The following is a 15831-nucleotide window of genomic DNA, read 5'->3' on the forward strand; positions in this document are numbered from 1 at the left end:
GGCGAAGCGGAGTCCATGATCGAATTGAGAAGAGGTGGGTTGGAATTCGGAGGCCGTGCGGGATTTAGTGGGTCGGTGTCTCTGCCTCAGGCGATCTGTGGGGCCACCGTCGATGGCCGCTACGTAGACACGCGGAGAGCGGAGAGTAAACGTGTGATTCCATGCTGGCGTGGGTGAATTTGGAGCCACCACACGCTCATTTGCGTGGCCAAATTTATTAACAAGAGCACTTTTCCAATAACCTTGCTGATAATTGAAGCTTTTACAGCTAATCGATCTTATTAAGGAAACATAATTAAAACAATAACACCAAAATTTCCAACTGAATTCGATCGCTAAAAATAACATAAACTCGTACACGGCTAAAATAATTCAATAACAATACATCGTCCATTGAGAGATTAATTCTCTTCGGCTGTGTTAGTCTTGCTGATAAGTTAACAAAATGTGACTCATGCTCATGCTGCTTTGGACTTGCGAGTCGGAGGACGTCGAATCATAAGTAGGAGTTCATCGAAACCCTGCAAAGCAATTAGTTACCGTTAGCATCTTGCATTGTATTTGTCTATAGAACCTTGCTGGAGAGATACATACTCGCGTAGCGATGACCAGAACAGTAAAAAGGACGATCAGATAAAGGCCAATTATCGCGAGCATAACAAAATCGAAACCAACACTTGTGACCTGCAATTTAACATCAAAGTTACCTGTTAGCCCAAATGGCCAAAGCATAAAATGAATGGTTAGTCATTTTGACAAAGGGCAAAAATTGAAAAAGAAAAAGGAAAAAGGCTTGCATTTGATCTTGCTTAGGTTGCAGCCATTTGGCAGACAATAAATAAAATGTTTGCGATAGATGTTTGTTGAACAGAGGCAGAAGCTGGTAAAATCATGTTATGCCAAAAAAAGGTTGATTACAATGTATGGCCACCAACTTCATACGTAGCCGTTCTAGTTATACAGATCAAATTTCTAACACTAAATCTGACAAATGGAAATAGGAAGGCCAGCTAAACACAACAATTCTCGCAAAAATCATTAGGGTGTTTTTTTTTTGGAATCATCAAAAGGACACTCCATCCTATATTTTATTCCGAGAATAATCTTGTTTCAGTTCTATTTATTGTAGCGGCTATACAACATATAGCTGATACAACATAGAAAACAATTACTCCGCCACTATTGTAGCAATTACGAGGCATAACTGCTACAAGTTGTAACGGCTATGACCCGTAGCTTCTATAACATGTAGTACTCAATTTTGATCAAATTGCCCTAACTTGATAAAAATTGCTACCCATAAAGTACTTTTACATCAAATATTTTTTACCAGACAAGGGTTGAGGAAAAAATAAGGTGGAGCGCCCTTTCATTTTTGCCCTAATACTACATAGAGTGGGAAAAAGTGAACATATTTGCAGCAAAACAAGCGGAACCTAAGAGGTACTTAAGAAAATAGAAACATACAAGAATTCAATAGCAAATAAACCCACGTATCAACTTTTAAGAAAATAGTTATAAAACCAACAGTATTAGACACCTGGTATATGCTAAGTGTGGAGCGCGTAGAATCATAGAAAGTGAACATCCCATCAATAGTCTCATGATACACATTCACTTCATCCGTATGATCAGCCAATTCCTGTCAGGATTAATAATAATAGACTTCAGAATATAAACGAGAATGTATCCTCAATGTAAACAAGAACTCCACTCGGAGAAGATACTTCCATGATCTGGCCCAACTCTTATCTAGGTAATTAACAAGTATTACTATTGCAGAAGATTTAAAATTAGGCACTTTAAATCTTCTGCCACTTTATTATCTGCTACTTCTGGGTTTGAAATAAAGAAAGTTGGGAATGGAGGTCTACGACCAGAACCAGTTTAAAACGTGTTAAATTGAATGTGCTTATGGGAGATCTGGGGTAACCACAATGAAAGAGGAGAATGGCAAGACAAACCCTGCAGTGAAGGGAGACCAAAAAAAAAATTTCTTGGTTTTTTGTCACTATTCACATATTAAAAATATGATGGTCAAATCTCAATATTATGGCAAATGAAAAAAAATTGTCCAGATCTTTTATAATGCCGCTACTCTAAACTGGAAAATTTGTTAGTAGGAAAACATTATAAAATTAAGACCATGCCAAAAAATAACAAAATGGTTCACAAAGAACAATGGATAGTTTTAGTGCCTAATAATTTGTTAGAATATAATAAGGTACTACAAGTACAGTAAAAACACACCTTTTTCAAAGCAGAGACAATTGCATCATTCTTTGAGAGAAAGGGTGCTACTCGAGGTGTTTGGGATAAAAGATCCAACCACGATTTAACATAGAATGGATTCAATGCCAAACTACTATTGTCGGCAAAAATTTGAACATTTCTCCCTTGATACCCATAGATATGCCTCTGCATACACAAAATAAAGCAATAATTATCTCAAGAAGAGTCAAGTTTGTGCATGAATAAAGATAATACCTTAAATATATCCAAAGGAAATTATTTCAATCCGCAGCTAGAATTTTTTCAGGCTGCGGTGTAAACATCTTAAGAATATGACTAAGAACATGGAAAATAAGCTTTGATCCCTGCCCCATCTTCCAAGACATTTTGGCTGAGACTATTTCAAATATCTCTAAATCGATTGTCAACAGTTTCACCTGCTGACAACATATCTTCCATGGATATAATGGAATGAAGATTTGGACAACAGTGGAGAGAACCAGTCAGCCACAATTTTTTTTACTAAAAGAAACAACGCCAATAGGAACGGGAATTGACATGGAAATGAGTGGTTGTGCAGTAGGTGCTATATTGCAGGAATCCTCTAAGTGTACTGTGTTTATCTGGCTTAGTGCAAGCGCCTCCAACACTTTGCAGCAACCCTATAATATTTCATGGTTTTAACAACTATTTGCAAGACAGTTCTCCCCAATGCTGCAATTGACATTATCACACTATCCAACATGAGGTTGACATGCAATTTGAGCATAACAAAATAAGAATGGAAACAACATCTAAACCCTGAAACTAACCACAGATGCCACTAAGGTTGCAAATAAACTCCCCTTGGTGCTATAAAGTTTGATGGCATCAAGGTGTTTTTACAAAAATATCTTGATGGTCTTCCTGTGATCGGAATGCAATAATAGACCACCAATGGATTCACAATGTTTCCATACGTCTATTTGTTCCCTTCTTGATTATGGCCATTAGAAGGGAAGGTCAAAATGACAATATGAGACCATGTTTGCAATACTCCTAGGAATGTATCAATGCCCTTCTTAATTTTGCCATTTGATGCCCCTTCTAGATCTTAACCACTGAAAGTTCATCAAAGTGTTTTCCCACTAGAGTGTCCTCCAGGTGTTTGGTGTTTTTCCAAAACATTTTGATGATTGTCCAATGGTCAAAATGACAATATACGAGACAGCCACATTTGTGATGCTTTCCAAAATTGATTCATACCCTTCTTGATTTTCCATTCAAATATTTTTAGAAGTTATAAAGATGTTTGGTGAAGTATGAGTAGTATTATTGCAATGTCAAAAGGGGAATGTGCATCATTTGGTAAATTTGAATCATGGTGCATGGTTCGTTTTACCAAAGGTCAATTCCGTACTACAGTGAAATGCCAAAATTCAATGAGGAAAAACTAATACATGAACTTTCTAAAATAATTATTCATGGGCAGATCTACTCTTCTTAATAATTGTTTAAGAGCATCTAGTCATGCATATGTTTATGATTCCAATCACAACCTATAGCCACAGGACAGGTGAAAATATGAAAATTTAGAAGACTATTGAACATAGATGGCAGCATTTAGTTTTTATTACTTTTTGTTGACATTACTAAGGAATATTCTGATTTGATTTGACAACATTAAAGAATATTCCGATCTGATTTCATTTGATAATTAAGAGAGATTGACATAGAAGGAAAAGAATTAAATCTGTGATTAATAGAGATTGACACAGAAGGAAAGGAATTAAATTTGTAATTAAGAGAGATTTTTATTTTTTTGTAATCTTTCTTTCTAATGTCTCTTGCATCCTCCTATTTAAGTTGGACTTCTTGTAAATTATAAAATAATGAAAAAGATTTAAGTTCTTTTTCTTTTCATCCAATTCCACATGGTATCAGAGCAATAGGATGTAAGGATGAATTTCAAGGCAACCATGGTTGGCTCTGGTCCAACATCTTCGGATGCTGGGAGTGAGATGATGCCTTTGGAGGCAAAAGCCCAAGCAAATGCTCAGCCGATGGCGGATTTTCTTCTTGACAACTCCACTAGATCTCTCCAGATTACTCTTCATAAACTGAATGGAAAAAATTATCTTGAGTGGTCTCAGACAGTACGATTGGCAATAGACGGCAAAGGAAAACTTGGGTATCTCAATGGTGAAATCAAACCTCCAACCACAAAGGATCCAAGATTCGAGCAATGGCAGTTTCAAAATTCTAATAAACTCTATGGATGCTGTGATTGGAAAGTCATTTATATTTTTACCCACAGCTCGAGATGTGTGGGAATCTGTTAGAGAAACATATTCAGATTTGGACAATCATTCTCAATTGTTCGAATTAAACACTCGATAGTGGAAAATGGAGCAAGGAGATCGTGAGTTAACAGCTTATTATAATGAAATGATGATTGTTTGGCAGGAGTTGGATTTGTTTGAAGAACAAGATTGGGAAAATCCAAATGATAGTGCTCGCTATAAAAAAAAATAGAAAGAGGTCGGGTATTTGTGTTCCTGACTGGTTTGAACAAGGAACTCGATGAGGTTCGAGGGCGTATTCCGGGACGAAAGCCTTTACCTCCTCTAAGAGAAGTTTTCTCAGAAGTACGTAGGGAAGTAGGGAAGAAGCAAGACGATATGTGATGCTAAAAAATATTCCTGAATCAAAACCAGAAATGGAAGGGTCCGCTCTTGCAGTTCGTGGTGAAGAAAAGCAAAGGCCTTGGTGTGACTATTGCAGAAAATCGTGACACACACGTGAAAACTGCTGGAAGTTGCATGGAAAACCAGCATATGGAAAGAAGAAACAGGGCAGTGATAACAAGTTAGGGGGAGCACATGAAAGTCGTGCCCTTCATCTGAACCATTCTGATCCAAAGCAACAATCTTCCTTAGAATCTTTTCCCTTCACTAAGGAACAAATGGAGCACTTACAAAAACTATTTCAGTCCCAATCCTTAGGAAATTCTAATCCTTCATATGCCCTTGCTGATTTAGGTATTGTTCCCATCGGTACCCTTGCATGTACCAAATCTAATGGCTTCTGGATCTTAGATTCAGGTGCTACTGATCATATGACTAGTATTTCATAATATTTCTCTTCTAATACACCAAGTGCAGGGAATCAAAAAATCAAAATTGCATATGGTTCTTTTGCTACTGTTGCAAGAAAAGGACTAGTACCTATTTCTCAATCTATAACATTGAAAGATGTTCTACATGTTCCCACCCTTTCCTACAACCTTCTATCCATAAGTAAATTCACCCATGATCATAATTGTAGAGCTAATTTTTGTTTCTCGCATTGTGAATTTCAGGATTTAACCTCGGGGAAGATGATTGGGGATGCTAAACAGGATGGTAGGCTTTACCTCTTTAATGAAGGGTCAGACCGTAAAACTTGTTTCAACTCTATTTCTGTTCCAAATAATAGTGAAATTTTGTTATGGCATTATAGATTGGGTCATCCTAGTTTTCAATATTTAAAGTTGTTGGTTCCCAAGCTGTTTATTAATAAAGAGCAGTTAGCTTTTCAATGTGAATTTTGTGAATTAGCAAAACATCATCGATCTGTTTTTCAACCTCAACCATACAAAAAATCAGCACCTTTTACTATGATTCATAGTGATATTTGGGGTCCTTCTAGGGTTACCACTCTTTCTAGGAAACGATGGTACATTACTTTCATTGACGATCATACTAGGGTCACATGGGTTTTTTTGCTAAAAGAAAAATCTGAGGCTGCAATGATGTTCAAAATTTTTTATATCATGGTTCAAACTCAATTTCAGACTCAAATTAAAATTTTTCAAAGTGATAATGGAATGGAATTCTTTAACAATATGTTGGGAAATTTTTTTGATGAGAAAGGAATTGTGCACCAAAGTTCATGTAATTATACACCTCAACAAAATGGGATTGCTAAAAGGAAAAACAAACATCTCCTTGAAGTTGCTAGAGCCTTAAGTTTTACAACTAAGGTTCCTAAGTATCTTTGGGGAGAAACAGTTCTGACAGCAACCTATTTGATTAATCGAATGTCAACCCGAAATTTGTCGTTTAGAAGTCCAATCCAGGTTTTCACAGAATGCTTTCCTAATTCTCGTTTAATGACAAACATCCCTTTAAAAATTTTTGGAAGTGTTGATTTGTTCATAATTTTGATCCTAGAAAATCAAAACTTGATCCAAAAGCACATAAATGCATATTTGTAGGATACCCCAACAATCAAAAGGGTTACAAATGTTTTGATCCAATTTCAAAAAAAAAAAATATTTGTCTCTATGGATGTCACTTTTCTTGAGGGAACTTCATACCAAAACACTCATCTTCAGGGGGAGAACAAACCTAATGAAGATGGATGTGTTGATAAATTTGACTTAACCTTTGCACTTGTTCCTAATGATGCTCTATCACTAAAAGAGGTAGAAAATGGGGAAAATATTGAGTCTATCGACAAACAAGAACACTCTGTGATAATGCCATCTCAAAATAAACAATATGAAATAACAGAAATGGATGGGAAACGATATAAAGGTATGGTCTATTCAAAGAAGAAGGAAGGCCCCAGTTCCCAGCATCCTCAAGAATCCAATCAGAGATTCAATCATGAAATTCATGATTCACAAGGACCCAATCTTCCAGGTAATCCTGAGTTTTCTAGTCAACTGGATCTTCCCATTGCTCTTAGGAAAGGTGTTAGATCTTGTACAAAATATCCCCTGTCAAACTTTGTGTCGTATGAAAATATTTCACCTTCCTATTGTACATTTATTTCACAATTGTCTAGTGTATCCATTCCTAACAGCACCCAGGAAGCCCTGAATGTTCCTGAGTGGAGAGAAGCTATTCTTGAAGAGATGAAAGCTTTGGAGAAAAACTCTACTTGGGAGGAAGTGGATTTTCCTAATGGGAAGACAGTTGTTGGTTGTAAGTGGGTATTTATTGTGAAATACAACTCAGATGGATCCTTGGAGAGGTACAAGGCCTGCCTGGTAGCTAAAGGGTTCACACAGACTTATAGAGTAGACTACTCTGAGACTTTTTCTCCTGTTGCTAAATTAAACACAGTACGAATACTTTTATCTATAGCTGCTAACCTTGATTGGCCATTGAATCAGCTAGATGTGAAGAATGCATTCTTAAATGGGAACCTAGAAGAGGAGGTTTATATGGAACCTCCACCTAGATTCACTGAGAAATTTGGGGGTAAAGTGTGCAAGCTGAGAAAGTCTATATATGGACTCAAGCAGTCCCCAGAGCTTGGTTTGACAGGTTTACAAGGTTTGTTAAAGATCAAGGATATATTCAGGGTCAATCTGATCATACTCTATTTACTAAAAGATCCACCAAAAACAAGATTTCAGTGGTGATTGTTTACGTGGACGATATAATATTGACTGGTGATGATGCTGAAGAAATGAGCAGATTAAAGCAAAGCTTAGCAAAAGAATTTGAGATTAAATACTTGGGCCAACTAAAATATTTTGAAGTTGCAAGATCCAAGAAGGGCATTGTGGTTACCTAACGGAAGTATATTCTGGATCTTTTAAAAGAAACTGGATTGAATGACTGCAGACCATCAGAAACGCCAATAGATGTTAGTGTTAAGCTTGGAGAAGTCAAACAGGGAACTCCCACAAATGTAGGAAGGTACCAAAGATTGGTTGGAAGGTTGATTTACTTGTCACACACACGCCCTGATATTGCTTTTGCTGTGAGTATGGTAAGTCAATTTATGCATTCTCCATTTAAAGAGCACCTTGAAGCTGCATATCGAATTCTTCGATATTTGAAAGGGACTCCAGGGAAAGGACTCTTCTTTAGGAAAATTGATAAGAGAGAGATTGAGGTGTATACTGATGCTGATTGGGCAAGATCAATCATTGATAGGAGGTCAACTTCGGGGTACTGTACATTTCTTTAGGGTAACTTAGTTTCTTGGAGAAGCAAGAAACAAAGTGTAGTTGCAAGAAACAGTGCCGAGGCAGAATTTAGATCTATGGCTCAAGGTATCTGTGAGGTTCTTTGGATTAAGAAGGTCCTAGAAGATCTTACTAAGGAAATTAATCTCTCTATGAAGTTGTACTGTGATAACAAGGCAGCGATCAGCATTGCTCAAAATCCAGTTCAACATGACAGAACAAAGCATGTTGAGATTGACTGACACTTTATAAAGGAGAAACTCAATGAAGGGATAATTTGCATGCCATTTGTGCCAACTTCACAGCAAGTGGCAGATGTGTTAACTAAGGGCTTTGTTGAAACAAACATTTGAATTTCAAGTCAACAAGTTGGGCATGATAGATATCTTTGCACCAATTTGAGGGGGAGTGTTGACATTACTAAGGAATATTCTGATTTGATTTGACAAGATTAAAGAATATTCCGATCTGATTTGATTTGATTTGATAATTAAGAGAGATTGACATAGAAGGAAAAGAATTAAATCTGTGATTAATAGAGATTGACATAGAAGGAAAGGAATTAAATTTGTAATTAAGAGAGATTTTTATTTTCCTTTTGTTTGTAATCTTTCTTTCTAATGTCTCTTGCATCCTCCTATTTAAGTTGGACTTCTTGTAAATTATAAAATAATGAAAAAGATTTAAGTTCTTTTTCTCTTCATCCAATTCCACACTTTTGTACTCAATGGTATAATTTATTATACTGTCCAATGCATTGTGCTTAGCTAGTATGTTCACAAAATTTAAACCATGATTTAAATATCATTCTTCACCAATCAGAACGGTGAAACATCTCGTTCCATTCGCTGACCAACATGCACACCTATCCGAGACTGTAGAACCAGAGGATATAGGAGGCTTTAGCGAGACCGCATAACCTATCTAAGACCATGGAGCTGTCCAAGTTATGCATTGAGACAAAGACTTAAGCAATGAAATCTTCCTCACATGACAAAACCTATCAAACTGAAACAAGCCTTCTTTTGCGAAGAATGAAGACTTGTCTACAATGGCCCAAATAAAACTTTTGCGGCACACAAATCCCTTGTTTTCGGTGAATTAAATTCTCCATGATGAACAAAGCCCTTATTTGTGATCACTTATGCGAAGCTTCCCTATCCCTCCTCCCTCGCCTAAGATTGGTGCTCAACACAACCACTACCACCGGCACCAACACTTGGCACCAGTACAACCAGCCCATCTCATTCTAGCTGAGGACTGAAACCCAGACTCAGAATGAGATTTGAAACTATGATTTAAACTACAACCAGGAATACAATGAGCTAACTATTATGCATTTGAAAGAGAACAAAAGGATGGGTTGCAGCACAATCAATATTAAGTCACATTGAAGAAATTCAAGTTGCAGCACATAAATAGTTACAAATAAATATGCAAGTCAGCAAGTATTATCCATAAGCAATAAACTTAAACCACTGAAAAAAAGTTACCCCAAGACTCTCAGCAACTAACTTGATGCTCTTCTGGATTGTTGTATCATCCACTGAATCCCTAAAGGGAATTGATTTCAGCAAGAGGGATCAAAATAAGGTGAAACAAAGTTTTTAAGTTACATCACGGTCTTACCTTGAATCAGACAGTCCTCCTGTGTTATGTAGTAATTCAGGTGCAACTGAAAGTTCTGAAAGAGTGAGAGCAGTGACTCTTACCCTGGAAAATTGCTCATGCTCCCATGCAACCTATGACAGTTTGAAACAGCATAAGTTTTCACTTTATATGAAGAAAAGATCTTGAAATAGCATAGTCTAGTTAACTGCATGAAAATTATTTTCAACCATGCATATCAGCATGCAATTAGCTGACATTTAATGACAATCTTAGCAGCTTGGCTGCAAAGCAACAAATTTAAACATGTGGATTTTTCTTTGAAGAAAAAGAAGGAAAGAAAATAAAGCAGAGAAGATGTGGAGGACATATTAACTAGTGCTTTTACAAAAGAATGTGGAGAATAATGGAATGCTCATTGTTGTGCTAAGCTATCAATCAATTGGAATTGCAATCTAAAGAAAGAGGAGGTACTAAATTCGATTTCTAAACATTTAGGCAGCTAATATTATACCAGTCAGAAGTTAATTTCAATCAACTTCAAATTTAACATACAACTGATAAAGAGTTTTGTGTGTATAAGAAATCCAACACTCACACGTGAATTTGAGATATTAATCTTCTTGTGCTTTAAGCCAATTGTAACATCAAGCTCCTTTGCAACGTCTGCTAGACTCTGACATGAGAGTAACTCGTTTGTTAGAAAAATTGATAAGAAATCTTTATATTTTTTAATATTGCATAACTTACCTCATAAACTTGTCTTATATACACATTCTCTGGAGGCTTGGACACATGAAGCCATAGCTCATTGTCCCAAGAGCCAACACTATTCAAGCAAATAGCAAATTCAATGCTCTCACGTATACGTTGATCAAAATTCCTAAGCCACTGAAATCACATAATCAAAACAAGAGAAAAAGATGCTTAAAGATGCCTAGTGCACAAGACTTCCCACACATGCAAAGTAGGGGAGAATCAACACTTGTACTCTACCTATGGAAAACAAAGATTACCTTGCAAATCACAAATCACCAGGTTTAAAGAGGAACAAATTTACCATGGCATGAAGGCTTAACGCAACAATAATAAAGAAAGTTGAGAGCTAAAAAGAGAGAAAAAAGTTATCCTTATGAATGCAATGGCTTGAAAGATTCAAACTAACCTTCATGGTTCCATCGTAGTTATAAGGTCCCCCTGATGTCAAACCAAAAAGAAGGTTATATCTACCGCGAGTATTTGGATTTGAATATAGTCGTGAAAATAGTCTTGCAATCTCCAAAAGAACTACCACTCCACTTCCATTGCTGTCACTTCCTACGGAAAGTTCCTTCAGATATAGGTAGCAGAGCTTTAGCAACACTTAGTAAAACTAAAAGCACTAGTTAAATAGAAACACATACAGGAGCAGCCCCAAAAGTATCATAGGAAGCAACCACTGCAATAGTTGGGAGTTGTGAAGTACCATCTCCTTTTAGGCCTGGCAACCACCCCTGTTATATACAAACACTGTTCACCTAAGTGTTACATAGAAAATATTCCTGGATTGATTTTTAAGGTGATTGCTAAAACAAAGGAGCTCATAAATGGGATATACCAAAAGGCTCACATTCAAAAACCTATTAAGGAATTTCAGTATTGAAAGAACTATCATGGTCATTGTCAAATTTAGATGTATCTAACCAAAAAAGGATTACATAGGTTAAAGTTTTCCTCCACAACAATTGTGGTCATGGTCAGTAGGACACAGAATCAGTCTATAGCATTCAGCACCAGCTATAACACAGTTCTTGTAGTTTGTTTAATACCTTCTCAGCTCTCTTCATTCCCTTAGTCTCTATCTTTTCTTTCACCTCGATCTTTTTACCCAAATTCTATCTGCCCTTGTTTATGCCCTTCCCCTCTTTCGTCTATGAGCTCTCCTACACATATCATTCTCTTTATTTTTCTTCTCTACCCTCGTTCTGATGTCTCCGTCCCGACCACCTATTCCTCCCCTCCTCTTCTCTCCTCTTCTAATCCTTTCTCTTCTCCTTGGATGAATGTTACAACCCACTGCCGGCACAAAGTGTATCAGTCAGTAGACTCTATATCAGTTGTCCAAGTCTCATCAGTTTAGAAAGAATCAACATCCGCAACAAGTATGTAAGACCTTGAACAATTATTTTCCTGGAATTTCAAATTGGACATACATTGTACAGGTGTATTTCATATCTGTGTTCAAGTTTCTTAAGCAAGGAAACCAAGAGAAGAACTTGTTTTCGAGGATTATGATATGAGTGATTGAAATCCCTGCATTATTATCATGTTCATTAGTCTAACTAACAGGATGTGAGCAAACCTGAATGTTTGTGATTGTTGGAGATGATAGTTTTTTAGGTTCTGACGTTGACACAACCAACTTGAAGCTGCAACATGTAAGTATCGCCAAAGAAGAAACAACAATTAAGAGTGTGAAAAAAAAAATCATAGACAATTACCACTACCACCCAAAAAGTAGCACCAAAACAAATTAAGGAGCAGAAGAGTTCAGTTAGTTTATCTCACAAAAAAAAAGTAATAAATCAAGATCATTTTGCATGTCTGCTAGACATAGAATCTGACTTCGTTTATTTCTCATCAAATGATGACATAACAGTGGCAGGGGCATCTATGGATTTTAAAAATGCTATCCTCATTTATCAGTCAGACTAGTACAGTCATCACAACCATATGCAAGGGGAAATAAAGCAAGGTTTGCAATCTCAAAATGTGCCAGAGTTTCAGTCATCAACAGAAACAGGACAACTAGTGTTGTGCCAAAGTGTCAACGTATGATGCTAATGACAAATTAGAGGTTGAGAGAGTAAGAAAATTAGGAAGAACAAAAAAACAAAGAAAAAGAAGGCAAGGGCAAGGGACTTTCCATCCTTGGCTGAGATGCACTGTGTTGTGCTAACACTTGGCACATTTTTGGCATGTATCAAAGTATTATTGAGAGTAATTTCGTTGAATTTTATTTCTATAATAGTTTTCACTTAGTTTATTTCCTTGCAAAATAAGATTAATAATCAGACAATTAATATTTGACATGTTTCAACAAATTTAACGCAAATCGAGATGAATTTGAATCGAGTTTACTCATATGATTCACTTACATTTAAATATTTTAGTTTTATTAACACATATGAATTAGTAACGGAATTAAAAATGATTTTTTTAATGCATGCCAAGACAAATTATGTAAGTTTTACTCATACAATCTTATTCCACTTAACTTATTTATTTATAAATCTATAAGGATTAGAAACTTTAGAAAAAAAGAACTATCAAATATTACTTCAATTTATGTTGACACGTGTCACAACATGTGAAGGTGTGTCAAGTGTCAACCAAATACGATAGTCATCATGATCCGCGTAGACGGCACAACAGAGATTACTCATGTTGATTAATATTATATTTCAATAATCCTATTAAATGATACATTTCAATCGTGCCACTCAATATAGTAAGAGATAAAAGATTTCAAACATGAATGATAGTGTATAATAAATTTCTTTTTGATAATAGCCTATGTTTTTCACCATTTGGTCAATTATTCAATTTTTTTGTTTTGGCACAGAATGAAGGGAAGAATACCTATGGGTCATCAATTCAAGCCTAAAATGTCTAATGTCCAGGTGTTTTGATTAGCTATAACAGTCACAGATTAACTGACCCTCCAGTGGTTGCTGAAGCAGGTTGACCTGTACCATCACCTCGTTGAACATCAGGTAGCACCTCATTTATCTTGTCATCCTCGTGAGCAAAGTAAACTGGATACTGCAAGGATCGACATAAATAGTTGATAAGAATACAAGGATATAGGCACATCAGAACATGTGGCAGAGAACAGTTGTCTACTATTCTAGGCAATACAATGAATTAAGCCAAATTAAGGCTTATGGCATAAGGCCAAACAGATGCGCCGATTTCTTGTACTTTAGTTTTCTAAATTTACAATGGAGAGGATCTTCAATAATTTAAGAATCTAAACTCCAGTGCATATATTGTGTGTCTTAGAATCTAAGAATCTAGAATCTAGAATCTTGTACCTATTATGCCTACTACTCTAGGTTGTCTCCAACCTATCTTGTTTCATGTTAGAATATTTTTTTCTGAAAGAATTTTTATATTCTGACTTGCTAATCCTATAACCATGATCGACCTTATTTACTCGCACAGGCAATGACAGCACCCTTATTAATGCAACACGTCTTAGCCTAACAGGAAACTGTTTGCAGCTTTAATGTTCGTTGCTTTTCTTTGTTGGACTTTTTATCATATAGAATCCTAGCCAAGTTTTTCCAACCACGACTTTGAAGGAACATTGTTTAAGATTGTCAATAAATATACATTTATATATATAGTGAAGAAGGTTTATAATCTCTTGAATCAACAAAAGGACCAAAGCAATTTTCTCTGAATGGCAATCACTTTAATACCATTAACATACCGAAATGCAAAGATCTTCTTGCTAAGTTTGATTATAGACAGTCATAAACCTAACAATTCTCCTCCAGTAACCCTTACAAATAGGTACTTGATCAAAAAAAAAAAAACTTGCAAAATGAAATCCAGTCCAAGAATTAGAAGATATGATGTTGACCACAGTTTGGAAAGTGGCATAGATCAATACATAGCAGATATGACAATTAGCATCCAAACTGCTGAAGCAACAAAAAACAAAAAACCATCTAATGAATGATTTTGCCAGTCATCTCATGCTACTATGACCAATAAAAACTTCAAGGTTTTGGATTAACAAATAAATTTTTACTAGAACAAAAATGATCAATAAAACTTCAAGGTTTTGGATTAACAAATAAATTATTAATAGAACAAAAATGACCGATTTATGGAAAAACACATAATGTGAAGGGCAATTACGAGGAACAGATGACAATGGAATTCAGAATTGATTGATAAATTAAAAAAGAAATTAAAGCTTCACTTACGGGTAGGTTGGCATGAATGAGCAAATGTTCCAGCTTAGACAATATGGTTCTTATTGGCCCTGTATCTTTTCTCGCGCTATCAGTGTCTCGAGGAAGCAAAAATAGCAATCCTCCTAATTGCTGCTTCCCGGTTATGAACTCTTCAAGTAAAATAAAAACAAAAGTCAATAGGGGAAACAATTAAGAGCATACAAAAGACCTGCAGAAAAGAAAAGAAACTAAAGGTCTAATTAGTTCAAATCAGTTGTCAATTAGAAAAGGAAATATACATGTGCGCCAAACCATTGCTTAATCATGCAAAAACGCGTTGTGAAATTTGAGATTTATTCAGGTTTACTGCGCTAACATGTCTCGAGCGGGATGCACAGACAATCAAGCAACGAAAATATCTTAACTTTCCCACACAAGGGTTCGTCCCCAATAGATCTAGGAGCAAGAGCGACTGCGGCTCACCGTGGAGAAGGGTGAAATTGAGATCCCGGAGAGGCAGGATGACGGCGGTGCGTGAGAGATCAACACCGGAAGCAAAGGGAGCCACTCCGGCAAAATGATTCAGGGCCGCCAGCCGAGATCCGTAGGGTGCGCCATCGAGATCGTACTGGATCAGCCGGTACGCGTCGACGGCGGTGGCGGCGTCACCGAGCTCCACGCAGACCGCGAGAACGAGGACGAGCACCAGGATCGAGTAGGTAGTCAAACTCATCACCATCCCGCCTCCACCTCGGCAGATCCTCGCCAGTCGTCCAGAGAAGAGGCTTGAGGTTTTCCTCCCGAACCAGGAACGCTGTCGCGGACTTTAGAACTCCTAACGAAACAGGGTTTGGCTCTTATAGAGGGCAGGGCTTCGAGGCATCTCTCCGGTCTAGATGGATCGGTGTTCATGGTCGGTTCAATTAAAAATCGAACCGAATCAAATTGAAAACATTGATAATGAATAATCATTTGCAACTCACAATAAACTGTTTTTAGAAAGAAAGGAGAAATGAACTCTTAACATATTCAAAAGTGCTTTGAGAAGTACATGGAGGCATAATTAAATTGGTACTCTAGATTGTCATATAAATA

At 36.6% G+C, this 15831-nt stretch overlaps 1 protein-coding gene across 1 annotated transcript; it reads right to left on the reverse strand.

Moving 5' to 3' along the window:
- Positions 1-247: 247 nt before the first annotated feature.
- LOC121971652 (nicalin-like) lies at positions 248-15566 on the reverse strand. The gene is made up of 14 exons (XM_042523010.1): positions 15220-15566; positions 14767-14906; positions 13488-13591; positions 12129-12195; positions 11191-11280; positions 10953-11117; positions 10538-10678; positions 10386-10463; positions 9809-9921; positions 9673-9733; positions 2251-2418; positions 1541-1642; positions 595-684; positions 248-521 (listed from the first exon to the last, which is right to left on the reverse strand). Exons 1-14 carry the CDS (start codon positions 15473-15475, stop codon positions 459-461), a joined length of 1638 nt encoding a protein of 545 aa, XP_042378944.1. The 5' UTR covers positions 15476-15566; the 3' UTR covers positions 248-458.
- Positions 15567-15831: the final 265 nt, after the last annotated feature.

This window comes from Zingiber officinale, chromosome 4A (assembly GCF_018446385.1).
Source record: "Zingiber officinale cultivar Zhangliang chromosome 4A, Zo_v1.1, whole genome shotgun sequence".
In the NCBI taxonomy this organism is placed as follows: Eukaryota; Viridiplantae; Streptophyta; class Magnoliopsida; order Zingiberales; family Zingiberaceae; genus Zingiber; species Zingiber officinale.